General features: G+C 57.9%; 1 protein-coding gene and 1 long non-coding RNA gene across 3 annotated transcripts in view; one reads left to right on the top strand and one right to left on the bottom strand.

The window, feature by feature from the left end:
* Nucleotides 1–24,185, bottom strand: part of LY6K (lymphocyte antigen 6 family member K) — a 44,324-nt gene extending 20,139 nt beyond the window's left edge. The window contains exons 1-4 of one of the 2 annotated variants that reach the window (XR_002343042.1): nucleotides 24,055–24,185; nucleotides 18,231–18,333; nucleotides 17,212–17,316; nucleotides 15,334–16,131 (exon numbers count right to left, since the gene is read on the bottom strand). Coding sequence is in view for 1 of the 2 variants with exons in the window: in XM_021088773.1 (XP_020944432.1) it covers nucleotides 15,842–16,131; nucleotides 17,212–17,316; nucleotides 18,231–18,309 (474 nt within the window). In the remaining variant the exon portion in view is untranslated. Of the gene's footprint in view, nucleotides 1–14,469; nucleotides 16,132–17,211; nucleotides 17,317–18,230; nucleotides 18,334–24,054 lie in introns of those variants that run through there. The other variant, XM_021088773.1, reaches the window with a different exon arrangement.
* LOC110260196 lies at nucleotides 11,242–13,644 on the top strand. Its single transcript, XR_002343043.1, has 3 exons — nucleotides 11,242–11,935; nucleotides 12,389–12,488; nucleotides 13,207–13,644. It is a non-coding gene; the product is annotated as an uncharacterized LOC110260196 (long non-coding RNA).

Here is a 25,385-nt window from a genome sequence, read left to right as displayed (position 1 = left end):
TCCAACCACTCCATCCTCTCCATCCACTCCATCCACACCATCCACTCCATCCTCTCCATCCACTCCATCCTCTCCATCCACTCCATCCACTCCATCCACTCCATCCACTCCATCCTCTCCATCCTCTCCATCCACTCCATCCACTCCATCCACTCCATCCACTCCATCCACTCCATCCTCTCCATCCACTCCATCCACTCCACCCACACCATCCTCTCCATCCTCTCCATCCACTCCATCCACTCCACCCACACCATCCTCTCCATCCTCTCCATCCACTCCATCCACTCCACCCACACCATCCTCTCCATCCTCTCCATCCACTACATCCACTCCATCCTCACCACCCACTCCATCCACTCCACCCACACCATCCTCTCCATCCTCTCCATCCACTCCATCCACTCCACCCACACCATCCTCTCCATCCTCTCCATCCACTCCATCCACTCCATCCACTCCATCCTCTCCATCCTCTCCATCCTCACCACCCACTCCATCCACTCCATCCACTCCATCCACTCCATCCTCTCCATCCACTCCATCCACTCCAACCACATCACCCACTCCATCCACTCCATCCTCTCCATCCACTCCATCCTCTCCATCCACTCCATCCTCTCCATCCACTCCATCCTCTCCATCCTCTCCATCCACTCCATCCACTCCATCCTCTCCATCCACTCCATCCTCTCCATCCACTCCATCCACTCCATCCACTCCATCCTCTCCATCCACTCCATCCTCTCCATCCACTCCATCCACTCCATCCTCTCCATCCACTCCATCCTCTCCATCCACTCCATCCACTACATCCACTCCATCCTCACCACCCACTCCATCCACTCCATCCTCTCCATCCACTCCATCCTCTCCATCCACTCCATCCACTCCATCCACTCCATCCACTCCATCCTCTCCATCCACTCCATCCACACCATCCACTCCATCCTCTCCATCCACTCCATCCACACCATCCACTCCATCCTCTCCATCCACTCCATCCACTCCATCCACTCCATCCTCTCCATCCACTCCATCCTCTCCATCCACTCCATCCACTCCATCCACACCATCCACTCCATCCTCTCCATCCACTCCATCCACTCCATCCACTCCATCCTCTCCATCCACTCCATCCTCTCCATCCACTCCATCCTCTCCATCCACTCCATCCTCTCCATCCACTCCACCCACACCATCCTCTCCATTCACTCCATCCTCACCATCCACTCCACCCTCTCCATCCACTCCATCCACTCCACCCACTCCATCCTCTCCATCCACTCCACCCACACCATCCTCTCCATCCTCACCATCCACTCCATCCACTCCATCCTCTCCATCCACTCCATCCTCTCCATCCACTCCATCCACTCCATCCACTCCATCCTCTCCATCCACTCCATCCTCTCCATCCACTCCATCCTCTCCATCCTCTCCATCCACTCCATCCACTCCATCCTCACCACCCACTCCATCCACTCCATCCTCTCCATCCACTCCATCCTCTCCATCCACTCCATCCACTCCATCCACACCATCCACTCCATCCTCTCCATCCACTCCATCCACACCATCCACTCCATCCTCTCCATCCACTCCATCCTCTCCATCCTCTCCATCCACTACATCCACTCCATCCTCACCACCCACTCCATCCACTCCATCCTCACCATCCACTCCATCCACTCCATCCACTCCATCCACTCCATCCACTCCATCCTCTCCATCCACTCCATCCTCTCCATCCACTCCATCCACTCCATCCACACCATCCACTCCATCCTCTCCATCCACTCCATCCACACCATCCACTCCATCCTCTCCATCCACTCCATCCACTCCATCCACTCCATCCTCACCATCCACTCCATCCACTCCACCCACACCATCCTCTCCATCCTCACCATCCACTCCATCCACTCCATCCTCTCCATCCACTCCATCCTCTCCATCCACTCCATCCACTCCATCCACACCATCCACTCCATCCTCTCCATCCACTCCATCCACACCATCCACTCCATCCACTCCATCCACTCCATCCTCACCACCCGCTCCATCCACTCCATCCTCACCATCCACTCCATCCTCACCACCCACTCCATCCTCTCCATCCTCTCCATCCTCTCCATCCTCACCATCCACTCCATCCACTCCATCCTCTCCATCCACTCCATCCTCTCCATCCACTCCATCCACTCCATCCACTCCATCCTCTCCATCCACTCCATCCTCTCTATCCACTCCAACCACATCACCCACTCCATCCACTCCATCCTCTCCATCCACTCCAACCTCACCACCCACTCCACCCACACCATCCTCTCCATCCTCTCCATCCACTCCATCCACTCCATCCTCACCATCCACTCCATCCACTCCATCCACTCCATCCTCTCCATCCACTCCATCCACTCCATCCTCTCCATCCTCTCCATCCACTCCATCCACTCCATCCACTCCATCCACTCCATCCTCTCCATCCTCTCCATCCTCACCATCCACTCCATCCACTCCATCCACTCCATCCTCTCCATCCACTCCATCCACTCCATCCTCTCCATCCACTCCATCCACTCCATCCACTCCATCCTCACCACCCACTCCATCCTCTCCATCCACTCCATCCACTCCATCCTCTCCATCCACTCCATCCTCTCCATCCACTCCATCCACTCCATTCACTCCATCCACACCATCCTCTCCATCCACTCCATCCACTCCATCCACTCCATCCTCACCATCCACTCCATCCTCTCCATCCACTCCATCCTCTCCATCCACTCCATCCTCTCCATCCACTCCATCCTCTCCATCCACACCATCCACTCCATCCTCTCCATCCACTCCATCCTCTCCATCCACTCCATCCTCACCATCCACTCCATCCACTCCATCCTCTCCATCCACTCCATCCACTCCATCCACTCCATCCTCTCCATCCTCACCATCCACTCCATCCACTCCATCCTCTCCATCCACTCCATCCACTCCATCCACTCCATCCACTCCATCCACTCCATCCTCTCCATCCACTCCATCCACACCATCCACTCCATCCTCACCACCCACTCCATCCACTCCATCCTCACCATCCACACCACCCACTCCATCCACTCCATCCACTCCACCCACTCCATCCTCTCCATCCACTCCACCCACACCATCCTCTCCATCCTCTCCATCCACACCATCCACTCCATCCACTCCATCCACTCCACCCTCTCCATCCACTCCATCCTCACCATCCACACCATCCACTCCATCCACTCCATCCACTCCACCCTCTCCATCCACTCCACCCACACCATCCTCTCCATCCTCTCCATCCACACCATCCACTCCATCCTCTCCATCCACTCCATCCACTCCATCCACTCCATCCTCTCCATCCACTCCACCCACACCATCCTCTCCATCCACTCCATCCTCACCATCCACTCCATCCTCTCCATCCACTCCATCCACTCCATCCACTCCATCCTCTCCATCCACTCCATCCACTCCATCCTCTCCATCCACTCCATCCACTCCATCCACTCCATCCTCACCATCCACTCCATCCACTCCATCCTCTCCATCCACTCCATCCACACCATCCACTCCATCCACTCCATCCACTCCATCCTCACCACCCACTCCATCCACTCCATCCTCACCATCCACTCCATCCTCTCCATCCACTCCATCCTCTCCATCCACTCCATCCACTCCATCCACACCATCCACTCCATCCTCTCCATCCACTCCATCCTCTCCATCCTCTCCATCCACTCCATCCACTCCATCCACTCCATCCTCTCCATCCACTCCATCCACTCCATCCACTCCATCCTCACCACCCACTCCACCCACACCATCCACTCCATCCTCACCATCCACTCCATCCTCTCCATCCACTCCATCCTCACCATCCACTCCATCCACTCCATCCTCACCATCCACTCCATCCACTCCATCCACTCCATCCACTCCATCCTCTCCATCCACTCCATCCTCACCATCCACTCCATCCACTCCATCCACTCCATCCTCTCCATCCACTCCATCCACTCCATCCACTCCATCCACTCCATCCACTCCATCCTCACCACCCACTCCATCCTCTCCATCCACTCCATCCTCTCCATCCACTCCATCCACTCCATCCACACCATCCACTCCATCCTCTCCATCCACTCCATCCTCTCCATCCTCTCCATCCACTCCATCCACTCCATCCACTCCATCCACTCCATCCTCTCCATCCACTCCATCCTCACCATCCACTCCATCCACTCCATCCACTCCATCCTCTCCATCCACTCCATCCACTCCATCCTCTCCATCCACTCCATCCTCTCCATCCACTCCATCCACTCCATCCACTCCATCCTCTCCATCCACTCCATCCACTCCATCCTCTCCATCCACTCCATCCACTCCATCCACTCCATCCTCTCCATCCACTCCATCCACTCCATCCTCTCCATCCACTCCATCCACTCCATCCACTCCATCCTCACCATCCACTCCATCCTCTCCATCCACTCCATCCTCTCCATCCTCTCCATCCACTCCATCCACTCCATCCTCTCCATCCACTCCATCCTCTCCATCCACTCCATCCTCACCATCCACTCCATCCACTCCATCCACTCCATCCTCACCATCCTCACCATCCACTCCATCCTCTCCATCCACTCCATCCACTCCATCCACTACATCCTCTCCACCCACTCCACCCACACCATCCACTCCATCCTCACCATCCTCACCATCCACTCCATCCACTCCATCCACTCCATCCTCTCCATCCACTCCATCCTCTCCATCCACTCCATCCTCTCCATCCACTCCATCCACTCCATCCACTCCATCCACTCCATCCTCTCCATCCACTCCATCCACACCATCCACTCCATCCTCTCCATCCACTCCATCCACACCATCCACTCCATCCTCTCCATCCACTCCATCCACTCCATCCACTCCATCCTCTCCATCCACTCCATCCTCTCCATCCACTCCATCCACTCCATCCACACCATCCACTCCATCCTCTCCATCCACTCCATCCACTCCATCCACTCCATCCTCTCCATCCACTCCATCCTCTCCATCCACTCCATCCTCTCCATCCACTCCATCCTCTCCATCCACTCCACCCACACCATCCTCTCCATCCACTCCATCCTCACCATCCACTCCATCCTCTCCATCCACTCCATCCACTCCACCCACTCCATCCTCTCCATCCACTCCACCCACACCATCCTCTCCATCCTCACCATCCACTCCATCCACTCCATCCTCTCCATCCACTCCATCCTCTCCATCCACTCCATCCACTCCATCCACTCCATCCTCTCCATCCACTCCATCCTCTCCATCCACTCCATCCTCTCCATCCTCTCCATCCACTCCATCCACTCCATCCTCACCACCCACTCCATCCACTCCATCCTCTCCATCCACTCCATCCTCTCCATCCACTCCATCCACTCCATCCACACCATCCACTCCATCCTCTCCATCCACTCCATCCACACCATCCACTCCATCCTCTCCATCCACTCCATCCTCTCCATCCTCTCCATCCACTACATCCACTCCATCCTCACCACCCACTCCATCCACTCCATCCTCACCATCCACTCCATCCACTCCATCCACTCCATCCACTCCATCCACTCCATCCTCTCCATCCACTCCATCCTCTCCATCCACTCCATCCACTCCATCCACACCATCCACTCCATCCTCTCCATCCACTCCATCCACACCATCCACTCCATCCTCTCCATCCACTCCATCCACTCCATCCACTCCATCCTCACCATCCACTCCATCCACTCCACCCACACCATCCTCTCCATCCTCACCATCCACTCCATCCACTCCATCCTCTCCATCCACTCCATCCTCTCCATCCACTCCATCCACTCCATCCACACCATCCACTCCATCCTCTCCATCCACTCCATCCACACCATCCACTCCATCCACTCCATCCACTCCATCCTCACCACCCACTCCATCCACTCCATCCTCACCATCCACTCCATCCTCACCACCCACTCCATCCTCTCCATCCTCTCCATCCTCTCCATCCTCACCATCCACTCCATCCACTCCATCCTCTCCATCCACTCCATCCTCTCCATCCACTCCATCCACTCCATCCACTCCATCCTCTCCATCCACTCCATCCTCTCCATCCACTCCAACCACATCACCCACTCCATCCACTCCATCCTCTCCATCCACTCCAACCTCACCACCCACTCCACCCACACCATCCTCTCCATCCTCTCCATCCACTCCATCCACTCCATCCTCACCATCCACTCCATCCACTCCATCCACTCCATCCTCTCCATCCACTCCATCCACTCCATCCTCTCCATCCTCTCCATCCACTCCATCCACTCCATCCACTCCATCCACTCCATCCTCTCCATCCTCTCCATCCTCACCATCCACTCCATCCACTCCATCCACTCCATCCTCTCCATCCACTCCATCCACTCCATCCTCTCCATCCACTCCATCCACTCCATCCACTCCATCCTCACCACCCACTCCATCCTCTCCATCCACTCCATCCACTCCATCCTCTCCATCCACTCCATCCTCTCCATCCACTCCATCCACTCCATCCACTCCATCCACACCATCCTCTCCATCCACTCCATCCACTCCATCCACTCCATCCTCACCATCCACTCCATCCTCTCCATCCACTCCATCCTCTCCATCCACTCCATCCTCTCCATCCACTCCATCCTCTCCATCCACACCATCCACTCCATCCTCTCCATCCACTCCATCCTCTCCATCCACTCCATCCTCACCATCCACTCCATCCACTCCATCCTCTCCATCCACTCCATCCACTCCATCCACTCCATCCTCTCCATCCTCACCATCCACTCCATCCACTCCATCCTCTCCATCCACTCCATCCACTCCATCCACTCCATCCACTCCATCCACTCCATCCTCTCCATCCACTCCATCCACACCATCCACTCCATCCTCACCACCCACTCCATCCACTCCATCCTCACCATCCACACCACCCACTCCATCCACTCCATCCACTCCACCCACTCCATCCTCTCCATCCACTCCACCCACACCATCCTCTCCATCCTCTCCATCCACACCATCCACTCCATCCACTCCATCCACTCCACCCTCTCCATCCACTCCATCCTCACCATCCACACCATCCACTCCATCCACTCCATCCACTCCACCCTCTCCATCCACTCCACCCACACCATCCTCTCCATCCTCTCCATCCACACCATCCACTCCATCCTCTCCATCCACTCCATCCACTCCATCCACTCCATCCACTCCATCCACTCCACCCACACCATCCTCTCCATCCACTCCATCCTCACCATCCACTCCATCCTCTCCATCCACTCTATCCACTCCATCCACTCCATCCTCTCCATCCACTCCATCCACTCCATCCTCTCCATCCACTCCATCCACTCCATCCACTCCATCCTCACCATCCACTCCATCCACTCCATCCTCTCCATCCACTCCATCCACACCATCCACTCCATCCACTCCATCCACTCCATCCTCACCACCCACTCCATCCACTCCATCCTCACCATCCACTCCATCCTCTCCATCCACTCCATCCTCTCCATCCACTCCATCCACTCCATCCACACCATCCACTCCATCCTCTCCATCCACTCCATCCTCTCCATCCTCTCCATCCACTCCATCCACTCCATCCACTCCATCCTCTCCATCCACTCCATCCACTCCATCCACTCCATCCTCACCACCCACTCCACCCACACCATCCACTCCATCCTCACCATCCACTCCATCCTCTCCATCCACTCCATCCTCACCATCCACTCCATCCACTCCATCCTCACCATCCACTCCATCCACTCCATCCACTCCATCCACTCCATCCTCTCCATCCACTCCATCCTCACCATCCACTCCATCCACTCCATCCACTCCATCCTCTCCATCCACTCCATCCACTCCATCCACTCCATCCACTCCATCCACTCCATCCTCACCACCCACTCCATCCTCTCCATCCACTCCATCCTCTCCATCCACTCCATCCACTCCATCCACACCATCCACTCCATCCTCTCCATCCACTCCATCCTCTCCATCCTCTCCATCCACTCCATCCACTCCATCCACTCCATCCACTCCATCCTCTCCATCCACTCCATCCTCACCATCCACTCCATCCACTCCATCCACTCCATCCTCTCCATCCACTCCATCCACTCCATCCTCTCCATCCACTCCATCCTCTCCATCCACTCCATCCACTCCATCCACTCCATCCTCTCCATCCACTCCATCCACTCCATCCTCTCCATCCACTCCATCCACTCCATCCACTCCATCCTCTCCATCCACTCCATCCACTCCATCCTCTCCATCCACTCCATCCACTCCATCCACTCCATCCTCACCATCCACTCCATCCTCTCCATCCACTCCATCCTCTCCATCCTCTCCATCCACTCCATCCACTCCATCCTCTCCATCCACTCCATCCTCTCCATCCACTCCATCCTCACCATCCACTCCATCCACTCCATCCACTCCATCCTCACCATCCTCACCATCCACTCCATCCTCTCCATCCACTCCATCCACTCCATCCACTACATCCTCTCCACCCACTCCACCCACACCATCCACTCCATCCTCACCATCCTCACCATCCACTCCATCCACTCCATCCACTCCATCCTCTCCATCCACTCCATCCTCTCCATCCACTCCATCCTCTCCATCCACTCCATCCTCTCCATCCACTCCATCCTCTCCATCCACTCCATCCTCACCACCCACTCCACCCACACCATCCACTCCATCCTCACCATCCTCACCACCCACTCCACCCACTGCATCCACTCCATTCTGCTCCTCCCACTCCATCTTCCCTCCATGCTCAGTGACCTCCTATGGTCATGGGCCATGGCAGTGGCCAGGCCTTTCCCAGTAGCCTGTGGCTTCCCTGGCCTGGAAACCAGCCTTGCCTGGAGTTGTCCTGGAATAGGGCTTGGACTCTTCCCTGGCTGCCTTTCTACAGTCCACCTCAGCCCTCAGCCCAGGCCTGAGAAACTTCCTTGATCTTGTTTCCAGGAAATGTGGTTGGGAAGGGCAAGATGGAGCCCCAAAACAGGAGACTCCTGTTTGGAGCACCAGGCAGAGGGCCCACCCTAGAGTCTGCTCACAGGCCAGCAGGCAGAGGCCAGAGCTGGCCTCAGTGCACAAGTGAATGAAGAAAGAGGTCCTGGGAGAGAGGGAGCCTGGGGCTCTGGGCTCCTCCTTCTCCAGGTAACAAATAATCATCTGTTTATGTTGCTGATTTCTGCTCAGTGCCAGGCTTGGGCCTTTGGTGCTGGGGTGCAGGGACAAGAGGCTGAGTGTCGGGGCTTGGGGCACCCACGTTAATGGAGATCAGTCAGGTAACACCCGTGGGGACCCTGCATGCAGCGCTGGAGAAGCTACCGGAGGCTGCATGTGGATGTAGGGACAAGGAGGGCGAGGCTTGGAAGAAGAGGAGGAGCCAGTGCAGAGCTGTAGGAGAGGGGACCGGATTCCCAAAATGCTCCCACGGCCAGGCCTGCGGGCCGTCACCCCGTAGACCCAGGGTCTCAAGCGCACACTCATGTTCCTGGGGACCTGGGCGCGCAGCCCTTCTCCTCTGGGCAAGGCGAGGTCCTGGGCGAAATGATGCTGTGGGTCTCCGGCAGCAAAGAGCCTGCAGCCCGAGCGGTTGGGGCCCTCGGAGGCCCGCGCTGTTTGCTGCGGCTCCGGCTCCGCAGGGAAGGGGCGGATCCTCAGCAAGAGAATGACGATGGGGGGGGGCTGCCCGGCCGACAGCCTGGGGGCCTGCGGGCGGGGGTGGGGCCGCCCCTCATTAAATGACCTGGGCCTCCGAAACTCACTCTTTTACAAGCTGTGTATTCTCCAGTGAAGGCCCAGACTCCCACCCCAGGCCACAATAAACATGCCCTTCTGCCTGGCATGGGCCTCCAGGAGCTCGCCCTGTCCCACGGGTGTGCTGGGCAGGTGAGAGAGCCAGCAGAGGTCAGGTGGCATGGACCTGCCGGCCGGGAGGTGTTGATCTCAGCCTCCAGGAAAGACCTCGACCCCAGTTATGAACCCCGAGACCTCCACGTGAACTAGAGGCCGAGTCCTGCCCCTTCCTCCCCCTTCCTCCCTCTCCCTGCACCCTGCCCTGTGCTGGGGAGCAGGGGGAGAGAGCAGGGCGGGCAAAGCGGTGTACCTGTGCCTCCTGCAGCAAGGAGGACTCCTCAGCCCCGCCCTGTTCCCACTCTGAGCCTGGACTTTGGCCCCCTGCTGAGCCTTAGTCTTAGCCCCAAAGGATGGAACCTGTTCTAGTCTTCGCATCTGTGACCAGGCCGTGGGGAAAGCGGAGAAAGGCTGGTTTGCTCAAGAGACAGAGCACCTCACAAAGGGCTTAGCCAGCAGCTGGAGAGGCCAGGCTGGGGGCTCTGCGTGTCCTGAGTGGAAAGCCTGGTGTTCCGAGTTGCCCTGGCACCTGCCCTTGACCGGGCTCGCCTCTTCCCGACCCTTCCTTTACACTCAGAGCCTGGCCCCTGGCCCTGACCCTGCAGTCTTCTATTTCCTACAGCAGGGAGACAGCTGGCATCTCCAGCTCCGTGCCCATCCCGCAGCATCCCCGAATGGGGTGGGCTTCTCGGTGTGCCTGAGCGGCCCCTCCTTGAGATTCTTGGAGTGTCCGTCTGGCCCAGATGGGCCCCAGCTGGCCGCTCCTTGAGCCCCCGACCCCTTCAAGACGTGGAACAGAGAGCGAGGTAGGGGATGGGGAAGATCATTTCCGGGTGCCCAGTGGGCAGGCTGTCACGGTCCCGGCCAGTCTGGGCAGCAAGGAGCCAGGGTGCAGGACGCCTGTGTTCCTGAGCGTGGGCAGCTGGTATTTTCCAGGAGCGAGAAGGCAGTAAACTGGATAAACAAGCATGTCCCGGCCGCCAGCATCCCCAGGACACCCCTGGGACGGCCTGTGTGCCCTCCCCTGCGGGTTGGGGCTGAGCCATGGAGTTGGGGGGTCACTGCCAGCTCCCCAAAGAGGCACACGGAGGTGGGCCAGCAAGGGTGAAGAGGAGTTCAGCAGCCAGAGCAAGGGTCGAGGTAAGTGGGCGCACCGTCTCGGGGGACGGCGTGTGGGACAGGCTTTCTCTCTCTCTCTCTGAGATAGTGCCCTTGGGTTCTGCTCCAGCAACACATCATGGAAACGTCCGCACACCCTGGGCAGAGCCTGGCCGTGGAATTTCACTCTCTGTTAGTCTGGTTAACGCGGTGCCAAGGCACAGGCACAGCTCCTGCCCTCCGGCGTCCAGCTCCCTCTAGCACTCTCTGGCACTCTCTGCTGGCCAAGGGGGACTGTGGTGGGCAGAGTTGCTGCCAGAAGCTGGGCACAGAGGTGGGTGCGGACCCGAGCTCACAACTTCACCACCAGCATCCTGTGAAAATTAAAGGGAAACTCGCTCCAATGGAGTTGGGACGCCTGAAGGGGGAGCTCTCATGTACCCACCTCTTGAGGTCAGTACAGATCCCAACAGGAAGAGACCTACTTTGCATCTCTGGCAGGAAGTGACACTACTGCCAGCAGGAAGAAAGAAGATTCTTCTCCTTACCGGGCAACAGGCCAGCCAATGAGAGACCTTCACAGCCCAGCCAATGAAAAGCCACTACACTGCGACCTTGCAGTTTCCTCCAATGGGTTCTTGGTTCACAACAGCCCCTCCCAATTCCCCTTCTCCTCTAAAAAAGAATTTCCGCTTTGCTTTACCAGACTTGCAGTCCTTCTCCACAGCTGTGTTCTTTGCCGATCGCAGATTGCAGTCCTTTGTGATTCCAGGATAAATCCATTTTGCTGGTAAAATAACTGGCTGTTTCCTTGTTTTAGGTTAGCAACCCCCTCCCAAGGCCAAGGCCACACCTGCTTCAAAGCAGGCTTGAAGAGCAGACTGGAAGCCTCCTATGACGGAAGCTAGGTTCTTTGGGACTCAGTGACCTCTGTGCTGAGTGGATACTCCTTCAGAAAGGCTTTTCCTTTGTTCTTCCAGGTATACACCCGTCCCCCACCGTGCAACATTTATCTGGTGCTTTGGAGTTTATTGGAATAAACCCGTAGTGTAAACACAAGCTCCAAGGTCATGCTAGAGTGTCTATTTCTCAGGAAAAACTTCTGTTATGTTCTTCTCCACCCTGACAAATTTCCTTGTGCAGCGGTTATCTTTCCCCCCTCCCCAGTTTAGTGGTTAACTTAGGACATAGTCTTTCTGAGGCTCCTCATTTATGGCTTTTACCTTCCCTTCCTCTCTTACAGAGACCCAGCGCCTCGTCTGTTTCCCTACGTGTGGCTCTAGGTGGCCTGAAAAAAGCAAGTTATCCTGACGGCATCTTCAGCTGCACGACTTGCTGACCAGGTATTGTCACGATTGCCTCCTTTTTCTTTTCTTTCTTCCTCCCTCCTTCCCTTCCACCTCTGAAATGTTCATATTAGCTTGGCATACAGTTGAAAAGTATTTAGAATATTTTTTCACGCAAATTTTTAAAAATTTTTTTAACGTCTTTATTTTTAAAGTCATTTTTATACTTGGATTTTTTTCTTTCTTTTTTAATGGCCACATCCATGGTATATGGAAGTTCCTTGGCCAGGGACTGAATCTGAGCCACAGCTGCAGCAACTGTGCCTGGCTGGGGATCAAACTCACACCTCCACAGCACCCCACCCCTCTGCAGTCAGATTCTTCACTCACTGCTCCACAGCAGGAACTCCAAATTTTTTTTTTTCCTTTGCTTTTTAGGGCCTCACCCGTGGCATATGGATGTTTCCAGGCTAGGGGTCGAATCCTAGCTGCGGCTGCCAGCCTACACCACAGCTACAGCTAAGCCAGATCCGAGCCAGGTCTGCGACCCACACCACAGCTCACAGCAACACTGGATCCTCAACCCACTGAGCGAGGCCAGGGATCAAACCTGCAACGTCATGGTTCCCAGTCGGATTCGTCAACCACTGAGCCACAACGGGAACTCCACCTGCTATTATTTTAATACAGCCAATTAGCCAAAATTTTTTTGTTCACAATGATGTGGGCCTCTAACATTCCTCTCCTCTGCTGTTTTGTCTTGTCGTCCCGGCAGCCCCGTGCTCGGCCTGAGAGAGGGAACCTTAGTAGAGGATGTACCGGGGCCAGAGCCGGAGAAGGACGTTTTGGACCCATGGGCGCGCCTGTTCACAGACGCAGAGGCTCGGAGAGCCTGCGTGTCCAGGACGACGCGTATCAGGAGAGGGGGTCCCTGGCTGTGTTCCCGCTCTGTCCTCCCTATAGCTCCCCGCACACCCGGATGTGGCCCCGTGGAGCCGGCCCCCGGGGGCCCGGCAGCTCTCAGAGCGTCTGAGATGCTGGTCTCCCTGGAAGGCTGCTTCCTCTGCTCAAAGTGGCCCTCCGTTTCTCACTTTTCTGTTTCGAAGGCTGCATACGAGTGTACCTTCGGCATGCGTCTCTTTTGGAGAACCTGTCACCTTGAAAGTCGTGCTGCCCATACAGCAACCCCCCCCCCCAGCATGGGGAGGGGCCCTTCCCAAAGCCAGTGACCAAGAAAGAATGCTTTTCTCGCTTGCTGAAGCCGAAGCCCTTCCCAGCCTGTGGGCTCTCACTCCCTCTGCCCCGGGTTCTGACGGCTTCTGGTGACCGGCAGCCCCGTCTGTCCCTTCACGCTCTCCCCGGTGGGACCGGGGGCCTCCACGGCCTGGGCCTGCTCGTCTCGGTCTGACCTCCGGAGGTCACCTCTCAGTCGCTCTCCTGAAACCACCTGCAGGTCTCCTGGCCTTGTGGCCTTGTGGGTGATCTCAGGGCCCCCCATTTCTGCTCCTCCCCATGGACTGCTCCTGGGTCCTCTTCCAGAAAGCTCTCTGAGTCTCTGCAAGTGTTGGAGGCACTGTCTCAACCAGGACCCCCTTTCTCTCCTGCCTTCAGGGACTGTCCCCAGCTGCCAGCATGCCCACTTTATTTGCGCTCACACGGCCTCGAGCAGGTACCCCTGCCCTCTGGTCTCCAGAGAGTGACTGTTGGGAGCAAACGTTCTTGCCACGTCCTGGCTCCTTCCAACCCGTGCGTGTGCTGCCCATCGCTTGGCCTTCTCCCTGGCCGTGCCGCGGCCCCCGCTCTGGATCCCGGGCCGTTCTGCCTGCGTGAGGACCTCACCGCACCAGCGGGGCCCCACCTCCTGCCCCCGTCCGTCACCCCCCTGGCTCCCCAGTCCCAGCAGATACAGGCTCCCAAGCCTTTACCTTCGCAGGGAGCTGCGCACGTGGGCCCTTGAGCTGTCTTTTCTGAACACCGCCCTCTCACAGCCAGAGAGGAGCCAGCACACTGGTGACGGCCTGCCCCCGCTCACTCCAACTCCTCATCCCGCAGAAAGGCCCATCACCCAGTCACTGAAAGTGCTCCCCAGCGGATCACCCGAGGCCCGCCAGATCCAAATTTAGGAATTCTCCACATACACACCTTGACGCCTCATTTATTTCATACCCTACGAAAACCATCCTCCTTGCGAAGAGACGCCAAGGTCAGGTTGCCGTGGTAACGCTCACGTTCTTGGCCACCTGCCTGCCCGAACCAGAGGGATGCCCCCCAGAGCCCGGTCCAGAATGTGAGTGGGAAGCAGTGGGAAGACACTGCTCCTGGGCACGGGCGTGAGCAGCAGGGCTTGAGCGCAAAGCCTGTACTTGGAAGAGGGGTGTGTGCTGCTCCTGTGTAGTAACAGCTCAACAGACGCTAGAAGTCTCCAGTCCGGGGGTTTCTGGCCAAGCCTCAGGGGTCCCTCTGGCCCACTGTCCCCCGGGACAGACTCAGGCCTCTGCTTCAGAGGGTCCAGACGTGACCAGGGTGGCCGAGCTCCTGCCTCGGGAATGGGAGAGGCAGAGGCAGCCCTCTGCAGGGCCAAGGGGCCTCCTTCTGCGGCCACCAAAGGTTCCCAGGCCACCGCCACCAGCAGTCGCTCCGAGTCAGACAGATGTGTGGGGGAGAAGAAGGCAGGGGAGCAGCGGGTGGGGCCGCACCCACCCCAACGCCCAGGCCACCCCACGGGGCAGAAGCGCGAGTCTGACTTGTCCGCTGTCTTGGGTCAGCAGCGTCGCTGCTGAAAACTGACCCTGGCACTGTCCACCCTCCCAAGTTCCAGGGGCTAGGCAGAGACACGTGAGGGATGTGTGAGTTCTCACGCCTGTGCCAGTTAGTGGCGGAGTCCAAGCTTTTTCAACCTTACCTTCTGCTTGCTGGGATCTGGTGGCAGGAGCTGAGGACAGCACGGGGCCCAGGATGACACCCGCTGCCCCTCGCTGAGGCGTCTTTCGCTCTGAGTGTCTTACACCCAAGGCACTCTGTCTGCCCCTGGACGCCCCCCGCCCCCCGCCAGGCCCATAGCACCGAGCTCCGGGCACCCCTGCTCACGCCCCACAGGCGGCCGGGCCTCAGCCCCTCCCTCCCTCCCTCCCATCACTTCCCAGGCCCTCCGAGGGGACGCGGCAAGAGTGACCGCCAGCAATAAACAGAGTCACAAGGCTTGACTGCAGAGAGAAACAGCGTGTAAACAAAACCCCTCTGGGCAGGGCTTGGCCTTGCCCTCCTTCCAACCGCCTGCTGGAGCCAGCGGGGCCGGGCCCTCCCCCCGCCGCCCCCACCCAAGGTCCCCGGAGGCCAGACTGCCCGTGAGCTTGCTGTGCAAAGCCCGTTTAATAGCACAGGTTCCCAGCGCCGGGGGTGAGCCCACTTCTTCACGGCAGCCAGAGGTCCAGGAGCACGGAGGCCAGGGTCAGGAGAGCCGCCAGCCCCACGCGGCCGCCCAGCCCGTCGCAGGCCCCTGCCACCTCCTTGTACTTATCCTCCGAGTTTTCTTCGATGACCGGGTTGTGGGTGTTGCACAGCCGCTCCTGGCAGCACACCACGTACAGGAAAGGCGTGGGCTTGATGAGCAGGAAGGACTTGGCCCCGCGCTGCTGCACGCCCTCGAAGGCACAGGCCGCCACACACTGCTTGGAAACCAGGTAGAACCGCGGAAACACTCCTGGCGGGAGACAGGGACACGCGGGGGCCTCGTGGGTATGGAAAGCAGTGGCCCTGACGCCGCTCCCGCCGCGTCTGCCGGCCCTGCCGCTTCCAGCGTCCCCTCTCGAGGGGCGGGGGGTCCAGAGCCGTCCCCCCAGAGGAGAGGGGCAGGCCTTTGCATTCAGACCTGCTTCTCGGGCTGGGGGATGGCCTGTGCACAGCGCGGCGTCAGATGTCCCCAGCCCTGGCCTGTGCAGGTGCCCCGGGACCCTGGGGATGTGCAGGCTCTTCAGGCCTCGGCATCTCCACCCCAGGGCTGCCCAGACCTTTGTGACCAAGGACTCCTGGCCATCCCGGCCACTGCCCAGGGCTAGGAGCTGGCCTCCCGAGGAGCCGCTGCCCAGGACGTAGATGGGGCCGAGAGCCCACTGGCCCAGCACCAGGCGGCCGGGCACTCTGCCCAGCGTGTCTCGCCTCGCAGGTGCCTGTGCTGGCGCTCTTCCACGCGGCGTTACGGAGCCCATGTGCGGCCAGCGCCTCCCACGCTCCCTAGAAGGTGGGCGCCCCCAGAAGCGGCTGACCAATAGAACAGGGGTTCTCCAGCCCCAGGATGAGGCCCCTGCGGGGTCAGGCTGCAGCTTCCGACTCACCCTCGGGAGAGCATGCGCCTCCGGGCCCCGGGACTGGGGGAGTCACAGACGGCAGAGCAGTGGGCCCCAACCACCGTCAGGCCCACAAGCGCCTCTCAGAGCGCACTTGACGCCCACACCCCCCGTTACGCGTGAAAGCTCCAGTCTTGGTGCGGACATCTGAAGACGTTAATTTTTCACGTGAGGGTGACAGACACCCAACCTCTATCCCTTTCTCCCTCCAGCTCGCTGTCCCCGGACCAGCGGCTGACACACGGTTCCCCACAGAAGCCGCGCCCTCCGCTGTCCCCTGCTCGGACGCCCGGCTTCACAGGACTTTGCTTTTCAAAGTCAGGAAAGGGGGCACTTGTCTCTTGGTCACTCTCCACTGAGGGAAACGAGGCCGACCCTGAGTCCTGAACGCGTCCTAGTGAGCAGCCCCTGGAAGCCCAGGTGGAAGGGGTACCTACTCACGGCCACAGTGGTGCAAAATCGGCTGCCCCGGGTGCAGTTGGACTCTTGGGTGCAGAGAAAATTGTTCTCTGTCTCGCAAACGTAGCACCTCATCGCCACATCTGGAATGACGAGTGAAAGCAAAGTGGGAAGTCGCTGCCCTCGGTCCCGTCAGACCAACCCCGCTGTCCTCCCGATCCTGCAACCGAGGCCCCCGCCAGCGGGCCCCTCCACCTCCCCCCAGCCCACCCCCTGCTCCTCATCTCGGGGCGCCCTCGTCCTCCCCAAGAGTGGGTCTCGCTCACACGCCCACCCCCAGACCACGGCCCACAGACACTCACGCCTTCACGCAGAAACACCCAAGTCCCACACCCACTCACGCATGAACACACACACACACACTCACACACCCGGGAACACGTCCCCGTCTACACACAACGCCGACAGCTCCCCTTCGATTGCTTTAGAAGCAAAAAGAGACTCCAGGGTTTTGGAGGCTGTGCCCTGGCCCCCTCCTACCCACACTGCTGGCTCACCCCACCCCTCCAGCAGCAGATTCAGCCCCCCTGCCCCTGTCCTTGAGGCCTGGCGCCCCCCGATCCCTCAGCAACAGCCGCTGTCTGCCTGCCTCAGGGCAGGACTTGCTCCCAGGACAGGAACTGGTCACACGCTGGCAGCTTTTCTGCTCTCGAGACGGCCCTGGGAGGGCCACCGAGGCGCCGAGCTGGGCCTGGCCTCCAGCCTGACCTCCCCTAGGAAGGTGGGGCTGCTGCGGCGAGAGCAAGGTGCCAGGGAAGAAACAGGCCGTCCCTGGCTGTCCTCGGGGGACCCCGCATCCAGAAGCTCCCCCACTAGGTGTTCAGGTCAGCTGGCCACCCTCCTGGGACTCTCTGGCCCACTCAGTCCTCCGCTCCCCAATTGCCCAGACCCACCTGGGGCCTCGGCAGCGCCCAGAACAGGTGGCACCCCTGTGTTTGCACAGGTGTTCCAGCCACCACCTCCCCCCCAGCTGAGGAGGCTGGGGGCCCGGACTTACTCTGTCGCCCAGACACAGTGACATTGGTCTCCGCCCGCGGCAGGCCCACAACCAGGAACAAAGCCAGGAGGGCCTTCATTTCCGGCGCAGCCTGGCCCGGACTCTGAGGAGAGAGCAGGCCACTCGGTCAGGCCTGCGGGTCCAGGGGGAGCGCTGGCCCCCGTGCGTCTCCCAGCACCCAGAGCTCTTCCTCACCGGACGCTGGCGCAGACCCTCCTCCAAGGGCCCCAGGACCAGGGGTGGCCTCTCGGTGTTGGGCGGCCCGTCCCTACCACCCAGTCCCCTCTGTCCCCAGGGGTCCCCCCACCCCTGCCCGCAGCAGATCTGCTCGACAGGTGTTCCTGCGGCTGCCCCCGGGGCGCCATACAGCTCCCCACCCCTGCCCCGATCCCCTGCTCTCTCAAGAGCCCCCACGGGGCTCCTCCCACCCAGAACCACTGCCCCTCCTCCTCCATCCTGACCCCAGGGCACAGGAAGGCCTGGGGACCCCTGCGGGAGCCTGGCCCGGCCCCAGATGCAGGGGCTGGGCTCCTCTCACAAGTCCCGCCAGCCTCAGGCCCCCACGCGCGCCCGCTGGGCTCCATTCTGGGCTTCCCCTCCTCCTTCCGGAATGCTCCCAAGTCCTGCACCCTACCTTCGCCCTGCTATCTGGCCAGTGGGGATCAAGGAGGAGAAGGGTTTGCCATGAGTCTGGAGGAGGCAGAACCCTCCCTTGGCGGCCCCTGGCCCCTCCGTGTCAGGGGAGAGCCTGGTCCAGGGCGCCAGGCGCTCAAGCCCCGTCCCCTCCCAGGCCCAGCGCGATTGCGGTCCGTTTTCTCCCAGGTTGTGGCCCCAGTGGAGCGTGCCTCGGGTGCCGGCGCCCCCCGGCCTTCCTCCCGCAGCCCTCTCCAGGAGGCGTTCGTCTCTGCGCCAGCAGCGCCTCTGCACTGCAATTCTGCTTTTTTTTTTTTTTTTAAACAGTGGCAGAGTGTGCCATGGCCCGGGTGTGGGATAGTGTATTTGCACAGGCTCCTTCGATGCTCCTTTGTGCGTGTCTTCCTGCTGCAGTGTTGTCCTGTCGTTTCCTACACGTGCAGGTACTTCAGGGACGGTTTCCAGAAATGAAACTGACAGTTGCAATCTAAACGCACGTTACCCAATGGCTAGTCTGTCCTCCCAACTTTGAGAAGCGCGCGTGCCCGTCCCTGTGGTGCCGTCAAAAAGAGGGCATTCTTCTCCATCCCCGGGGTTTCTGCCCATCTAGTAGGTGACAGTAGCATCGTGTAGTAGGAATTTGCATTTCTTCCATTACAAGGGACATTGCCAAGTTTCTGCATTCAGGTAAATCTCTGTATTGCCTTTTCTGTGCTCTCCATGCCAGTCTGTTGACCAACTACACGGTGCCATAGTCTGTGGTCGGCCAGCAAGTGCCAAAGAAACTTTGTTCTTATTCAATACTGGTGTTTTTGCCAAGCGGAAGTGCTGGCTTTTTCACGGCCGAAGATAAAGCCAGACACTAAAGCCGTCACAATGGATTTGAATCAGGAACATGCCGCGTGATGGGAACGCCGCTTCGATGTGCCCGGGGGGGCGACTGGGCCTGTGAGAGAGGGAGGGCACAGGCGGCCGGTGGTCAGGAACGTGAGCATCACAAAAGCAGGAAGGCGGGCGTGGGCCTGGTGAAAACCGCTGGTTCTGCTCCCTGGCACTTCCCGAGGGTATTAAGCCCGCTCCCTGGGAGAAGGGGCCCCTCTTCGGGTGGGTCTGAAACACAGTCAGTCCTTCCGGCAGCCTCGAGTCTTCTCAGGCAGGCCTTTCGGGGGGGGGGCAGGGTCATCCCAGAGATGCAGCCTGGAGCCGCGAGACGCGACCTTAGTGTCCGCGCCAGTCTCTCCAGGCCCCGCTTGAGGCGTCGCCCATGAAGGGCCCAGGGGAGCCTGGCTGGCGTTCGGTCAGGAGAGGGTCTTTGCCGCCGCCTTTTACATTGTGGTTGCGGGTTTTGAGTAGTTAGAAAAAACCACCCCCGAAACAAGATTATAAATGAATTCTCCCATATTTTCTTCTGATGGCTTTGCCAGAAGGTCCTTTTTTTTTCTTTCTTTCTCTTTTAACATTTAAATCTTTGATCCATTTGGAACATATCCTTCAGCGTTCAGTTTTTTAAGATGATGACTCAGTTATCTCGACACCATTAATTTAATTTAATTTTGTTTTTTTATCTTTTCAGGGCTGCACCTGCGGCATACGGAGGTTCCCAGGCTAGGGGCCGGATCGGAGCTACAGTCGCCGGCCTACACCACAGCCACAGCATTGAGGGAATCCGGCCTACACCACAGCTCAAGGCAACGCCAGATCCTTAACCCACGGAGTGAGGCCGGGGATCGAACCCACAACTTCATGGTTCCTAGTCGGATTCGCTTCCGCTGCACCAAGGCAGGAACTCCTCAACACCATTCATTTTATGAAACAGCAACACCGTTTGCTGTTGATCTGTGAGGCCCTTCATTGTGTGTTAAGTTCCAAATGCACCTGGTTGTCTTTGTGTGCTTCTTCCGTCAGCTGCTTTGTCTGTCCGGTCACACACCAGAACCAGGCTGTTACAAGTCCAGGCCCACCAAGCCCCCTTCAAAGTTTGGGAGGCCCTCATCACGCCTTCACTTTATTGTTACCTGATTCTTTTTCAGTCTGTCTGGCTGGGAAGTAGAACGGACACAAGAGAACCTGTCTCTGCTGTCACAACCACAACCACAACCACAGCGAGAGGCGAAGACCAGAGAATCCACAAATGTCTGACTTGTCAGCCCACCAGGAAGCTGAGGTCACGATGTCACCAGGTGACCAGAATTCTGAAGAGAAGCCAGCCCTAAAAAAGCCAGGAGTTAGGCTGTGTTCCTGGACCAGAAGACCCACCAGGGCTGAGATGTCTGCTTTCCCCAAATTGAGCTGTAGATTCATCATGGTCTCAGGCAGACTTTCCGGAGGTGTGTTTTTAATGTAGAAAGTAACAACTGATTCTAAAATTTAAGTCGAAAAATGAAGGACCTAGAAGAGCTAAAGTAACCTGGAAAAAGAACAAAGTTGGATGACGTGGGCGACTTGATTTTGAGATGTAATAGAAAGCTCTGGTGAACAAGAAGCACGGTGCTGCAAAGAGCTCAGACATACAACCCGTGGAAGAGAATAAAGGGTTGAGAAACAGGTCTAACAGGTGAATTGATTTTAGATGAGTATCAAGATAACACAATGAAGAAAGGGCCGCCTTGGGTGACCAATGCTGCTGGAACCATTGAGCAACAACATGCAAAAAATATTGCCCCAAATTAAAAAAAAAGAAAAGCAAAAGGAGTTCCAGTCATGGCACAGCGGAAATGAATCCGACTAGGAACCATGAGGTTGTGGGTTCGATCCCTGACCTCCATCAATGGGTTAAGGATCCGGCATTGCCGTGAGCTGTGGTGTAGGTTGAAGACGTGGCCTGGATATGGTGTTGCTGTGGCTGTGGTGCAGGCCGGTCGCTGTAGCTCTGATTGGACCCCTAGCCTGGGAACCTCCATATGCCGCAGGTGTGGCCCAAAAAAGCAAAAAAAAAAAAGAAAGAAAAGATATCAACATGACTTTCCCCTACTTCACATCATATACAAAAATCCATTTGAATGAATCACAGATACAACTAAAAGCTATAAAACTTATCTAAGTACAAAGCTAGAAGACTTCTAGAAGGAAACAGGAACAATTTTTCTGATTTGGGTAGTCAAAGAATTTTTAGGTAACCATTTGAAACATGAATCATGTGCGCCAAAGCTACAGTTCGTAGGGGAAAGAATGCTGGTGTGTGGGGGTCACTTTGAAATGAAACAAAAATGAATTAAAGAATGGTTGATGAGACAGACGGAGAAGTGGGAACACCAGTAAAATGTGAGGGGTGGACTTTGGTGGTGGGTTTCCTTGTAGTCGCTGTAAATTCTTCCAACTTTACTGTCGCAAATATTTTAAATAAAATGCCAGGGATTTAAAAATCCCTGCTCGACACATTTTAGCCGAGTTTCAAGCCATTATGAGAATCATGACATAGCACAGAAAACATCTGAACAAGAGGCTGAATTCACCTCCTCAATTAAAGACTGAAGGTCCAGAATCTGATTGCGTGACCCTGGGTGTGGGACTCTAAGTCTTTGCCAGCACAATGGCACAAGCTACAGTGGCTTCAATGGGGATCGAGAAAGGAATTAAGAACTTCATTAGACGAATGAGAATGAGAGACTTCCCGTTGCGGCTCGGCGGTAATGAACCCGACTAGTACCCAGGAGGACTTGGGTTCCATCCCTGGCCTCGCTCAGTGGGTTAAGGACTCAGCATTGCTGTGAGTTGTGATGTACGTTGTAGACACAGCTCGGATCCGTGCTGCGGCTGTGATGTAGGCTGGCAGGTGCAGCTATGATTCAACTCCTAGCCTGGGAACTTGAACTTCCACATGCTGTGGTGAGGCCCTAGAAAGACAAAAAAAAAAAAAGATAAATAAGAATTAAAACAGCTGGCTCTTCCTGCAGATTTAGCCACCCCTGATGTGGCAAAAAACGTACAGGAAGAAAAACAGCTTATGAGAGAAGTGGTCCATGGAGGCCGATTAGCTAATGCCTTCCTCTCACTCCTGACTGAGGCAAGATGTGTATCCTTTGAAAATGGAACTTATCATACATTGATGGTTTTGCCACAGAGGTGTTTGAACTTGCTGGCATGTGTGAAAATCCAGCGTGATGGGTCTTAAACTGATAACCACCACGGATCCGGGAGCAGCTACACTGCTAACACCGCGTGGATGAGTTCCCTTGAAGAAAGCTGTCTCAAGGAGACTGGGCAGAAGTCACCTGACAGCTCTCTGGAAAAAAGATCCTGGGTTATTTGCCCTTCCCCTCCGCACTCCCCATTTTTGCTCCCGAGGTTACAAAAGGCGGTAGAAGGCCAAGTTTAGCAAAAGCCTGTAACCTCATCTTTCCTCTCTGCTGGGAGCCACTTCTTTTGGGGAAGAAAGCGATAACCCGCGACGGCCGTCTCCTGACGGCACGAACAGAAAAATGAAAACAACAGTCCCATCTGGGAATTGCTCTTAGCAGGAAATACCTGATCCTTCTAGGGGCTTAATTTAAACAAACGAGCCATCTGCAAGGCACAGGTGCATGAGCAGGGCAGCCAGTCGGGGCTCGGGATAGGGGATGGGAGGTGGGGTCCAGGTGGGGCAGGGATTTGAGTGGCAAGGATGCTGTGTGGGTCCAGGGAGCCGTGTGCTCCTGAGGAAAAGCTCCAGGGCACAGAGGGGGCTGCTGGCGGGCGGGGAGCCGGGGGCCTGTAGAGGAAGCGAGGCTCTGCGGTCCGGGAGGCCCGGGACCCCGGGGAAGGGATGCGCTGTGCGCGGCACGTACGGCTGGTGCCGGGGGGCTCTGCCAACCCTGCTGGAGGAGGCAGGCCCGAATCCCAGGACCCGCAGACACTGACCTGAGCCGGAGTCCTTCGGGAACCTTCCCTTCTGTCCCCTCCCCCTACCAAGTCCTGCTCAGCCCTTCTGGCAGCTTCCCCTCCCCCACATCCTGCCAAGAGCTTACGGACCTTTCCCTCCCCCAGGGATCCCGCCCAGACCTTCTGGAACCTTCAAACCCACCGCCTGTGTTCTCGACACACCTTCTGGAATCTTCCTCAACCCCACGTCCTGTCAGACCTTCGGGAACCTTCCCCTCTGCCCTCCTCCAACCCGGTCCTCACCACACCTTCTGGAACCTTCCCTCCCCCCAACCCCCGAGCCTGTCCAGACGCTAGAACTTTCCCCTCCGCCTTTCCCGCATCCTGCCCAGACCTTCTGGAACTTTCCACCCACGTCCTCGAGGGCGCCCACACTCGCGTCGGTAGCGCAGCCACGGAGGGGAGCAGGTCAGGCTCCGGGCCCAGACCCCACTCGGGAGAGTCTGAAGGCGGCTCCCGTCAGGCTTTGCGCGGCCTCTGGAAGGTTCCGCCTGGTCTCGGGGTGGGGGTGGGGCTCCCGGAAGTGCTCCCCTCCGACAGCCCGGCTGGGGGCGGGGCCGGGAGGGGCGGGGCCAGGAGGGAGGGGCGGGGCCAGGAGGGTGGGGCGGGGCCTCCAGAGGGTCCGGGAAGGAGTTGGGGGGGTTCCCGTGGTCCCGGCAGCACGCGGGGGAGGGTCCAGAGGTCTGGGCAGGACCCAGGTGGCACGCAGGGCCCCACGGTGACCACACCAAATGCTGGGCCCGAGGCAAAGAAACCGGATTGTTCCCCCGTTGCTGGTGGCACGGAAACGGGGTGCGGCCAAGGTGTAGACGGGGCTGACACCTCCTTGAAAACCCCCCCGGGCAGCTACCGTAGGCGCTCCAAGTTCTCTTCTGGGTATTTTCCGCAGAGAAGCGGAAACTCGTGTCCCCGCAGGACACGCCCATAAGGAAGAGAGAGCTGGTTGCAGCAGGAAATGAGACGCCTCTGCCCAACCAGACTGCCTGGCATCAGCAAGGAGGGGCGGCAGGCGGGTCTGAGCGCAGACTGTTGCGCCAGGGTCTTGGGGCTTCCAGAACGTACAGGGGCGCGCGGGAGGCCTGTGTGTGTCCAGGTGCTTCCTCTCATGTTCAGTTTCGCCCGTGTGGTCCGCGGACTGAGGCGTGATGGTGTGGCCGGCGCCGTCGGGAACGGCGGGTGCCTGGCCTCGGCGCGCGCTCTCCGTGGCTCCTCCTGGGCGACCCGGGCTTCCCTTCAACACCCACGGCGTGTGTGGCAGCTGGATGTGTAGGCCCCCGACCCGGAAACACCCGGGAAGTTGCAGCGGGTGGACAAACCCCGGAGCCCGCGCCCGTGGGAAGGTCCTCAGCAGGAGGAAGAGGATTTTCGCGGATGCAGGAGGAATGAATGAGTCTCTGGGGACTCGGCTCAGAGAACCAAGGCCAACTGCCAAGGTGACACCCACGCCGCTCTGCTTACGTGCAAGCCCACGGATGACGACCGTGGAGAAAAGGCCTCCGGACCCGTCTCGTGGGCGTCCATGTCTCAGGATTTGGGGGGAGAAGAGGGCCCGTGTCCATGGAGGGGAAACGGGGAGGGGTAAGATCCGTCTTTTCCCGCACGTTTGCGGATGGCACGACCCTAGTTAGCTCTGGTACTTTTTTTTTTTTTTTTTTTGCAAGATGT

The sequence above is a fragment of the Sus scrofa genome, chromosome 4 (genome assembly GCF_000003025.6).
Source record: "Sus scrofa isolate TJ Tabasco breed Duroc chromosome 4, Sscrofa11.1, whole genome shotgun sequence".
Classification (NCBI taxonomy): Eukaryota; Metazoa; Chordata; class Mammalia; order Artiodactyla; family Suidae; genus Sus; species Sus scrofa.
The sequence above is the reverse complement of the archived record's forward strand: the minus strand, read 5'-3'. Positions and strand labels throughout refer to the sequence as shown.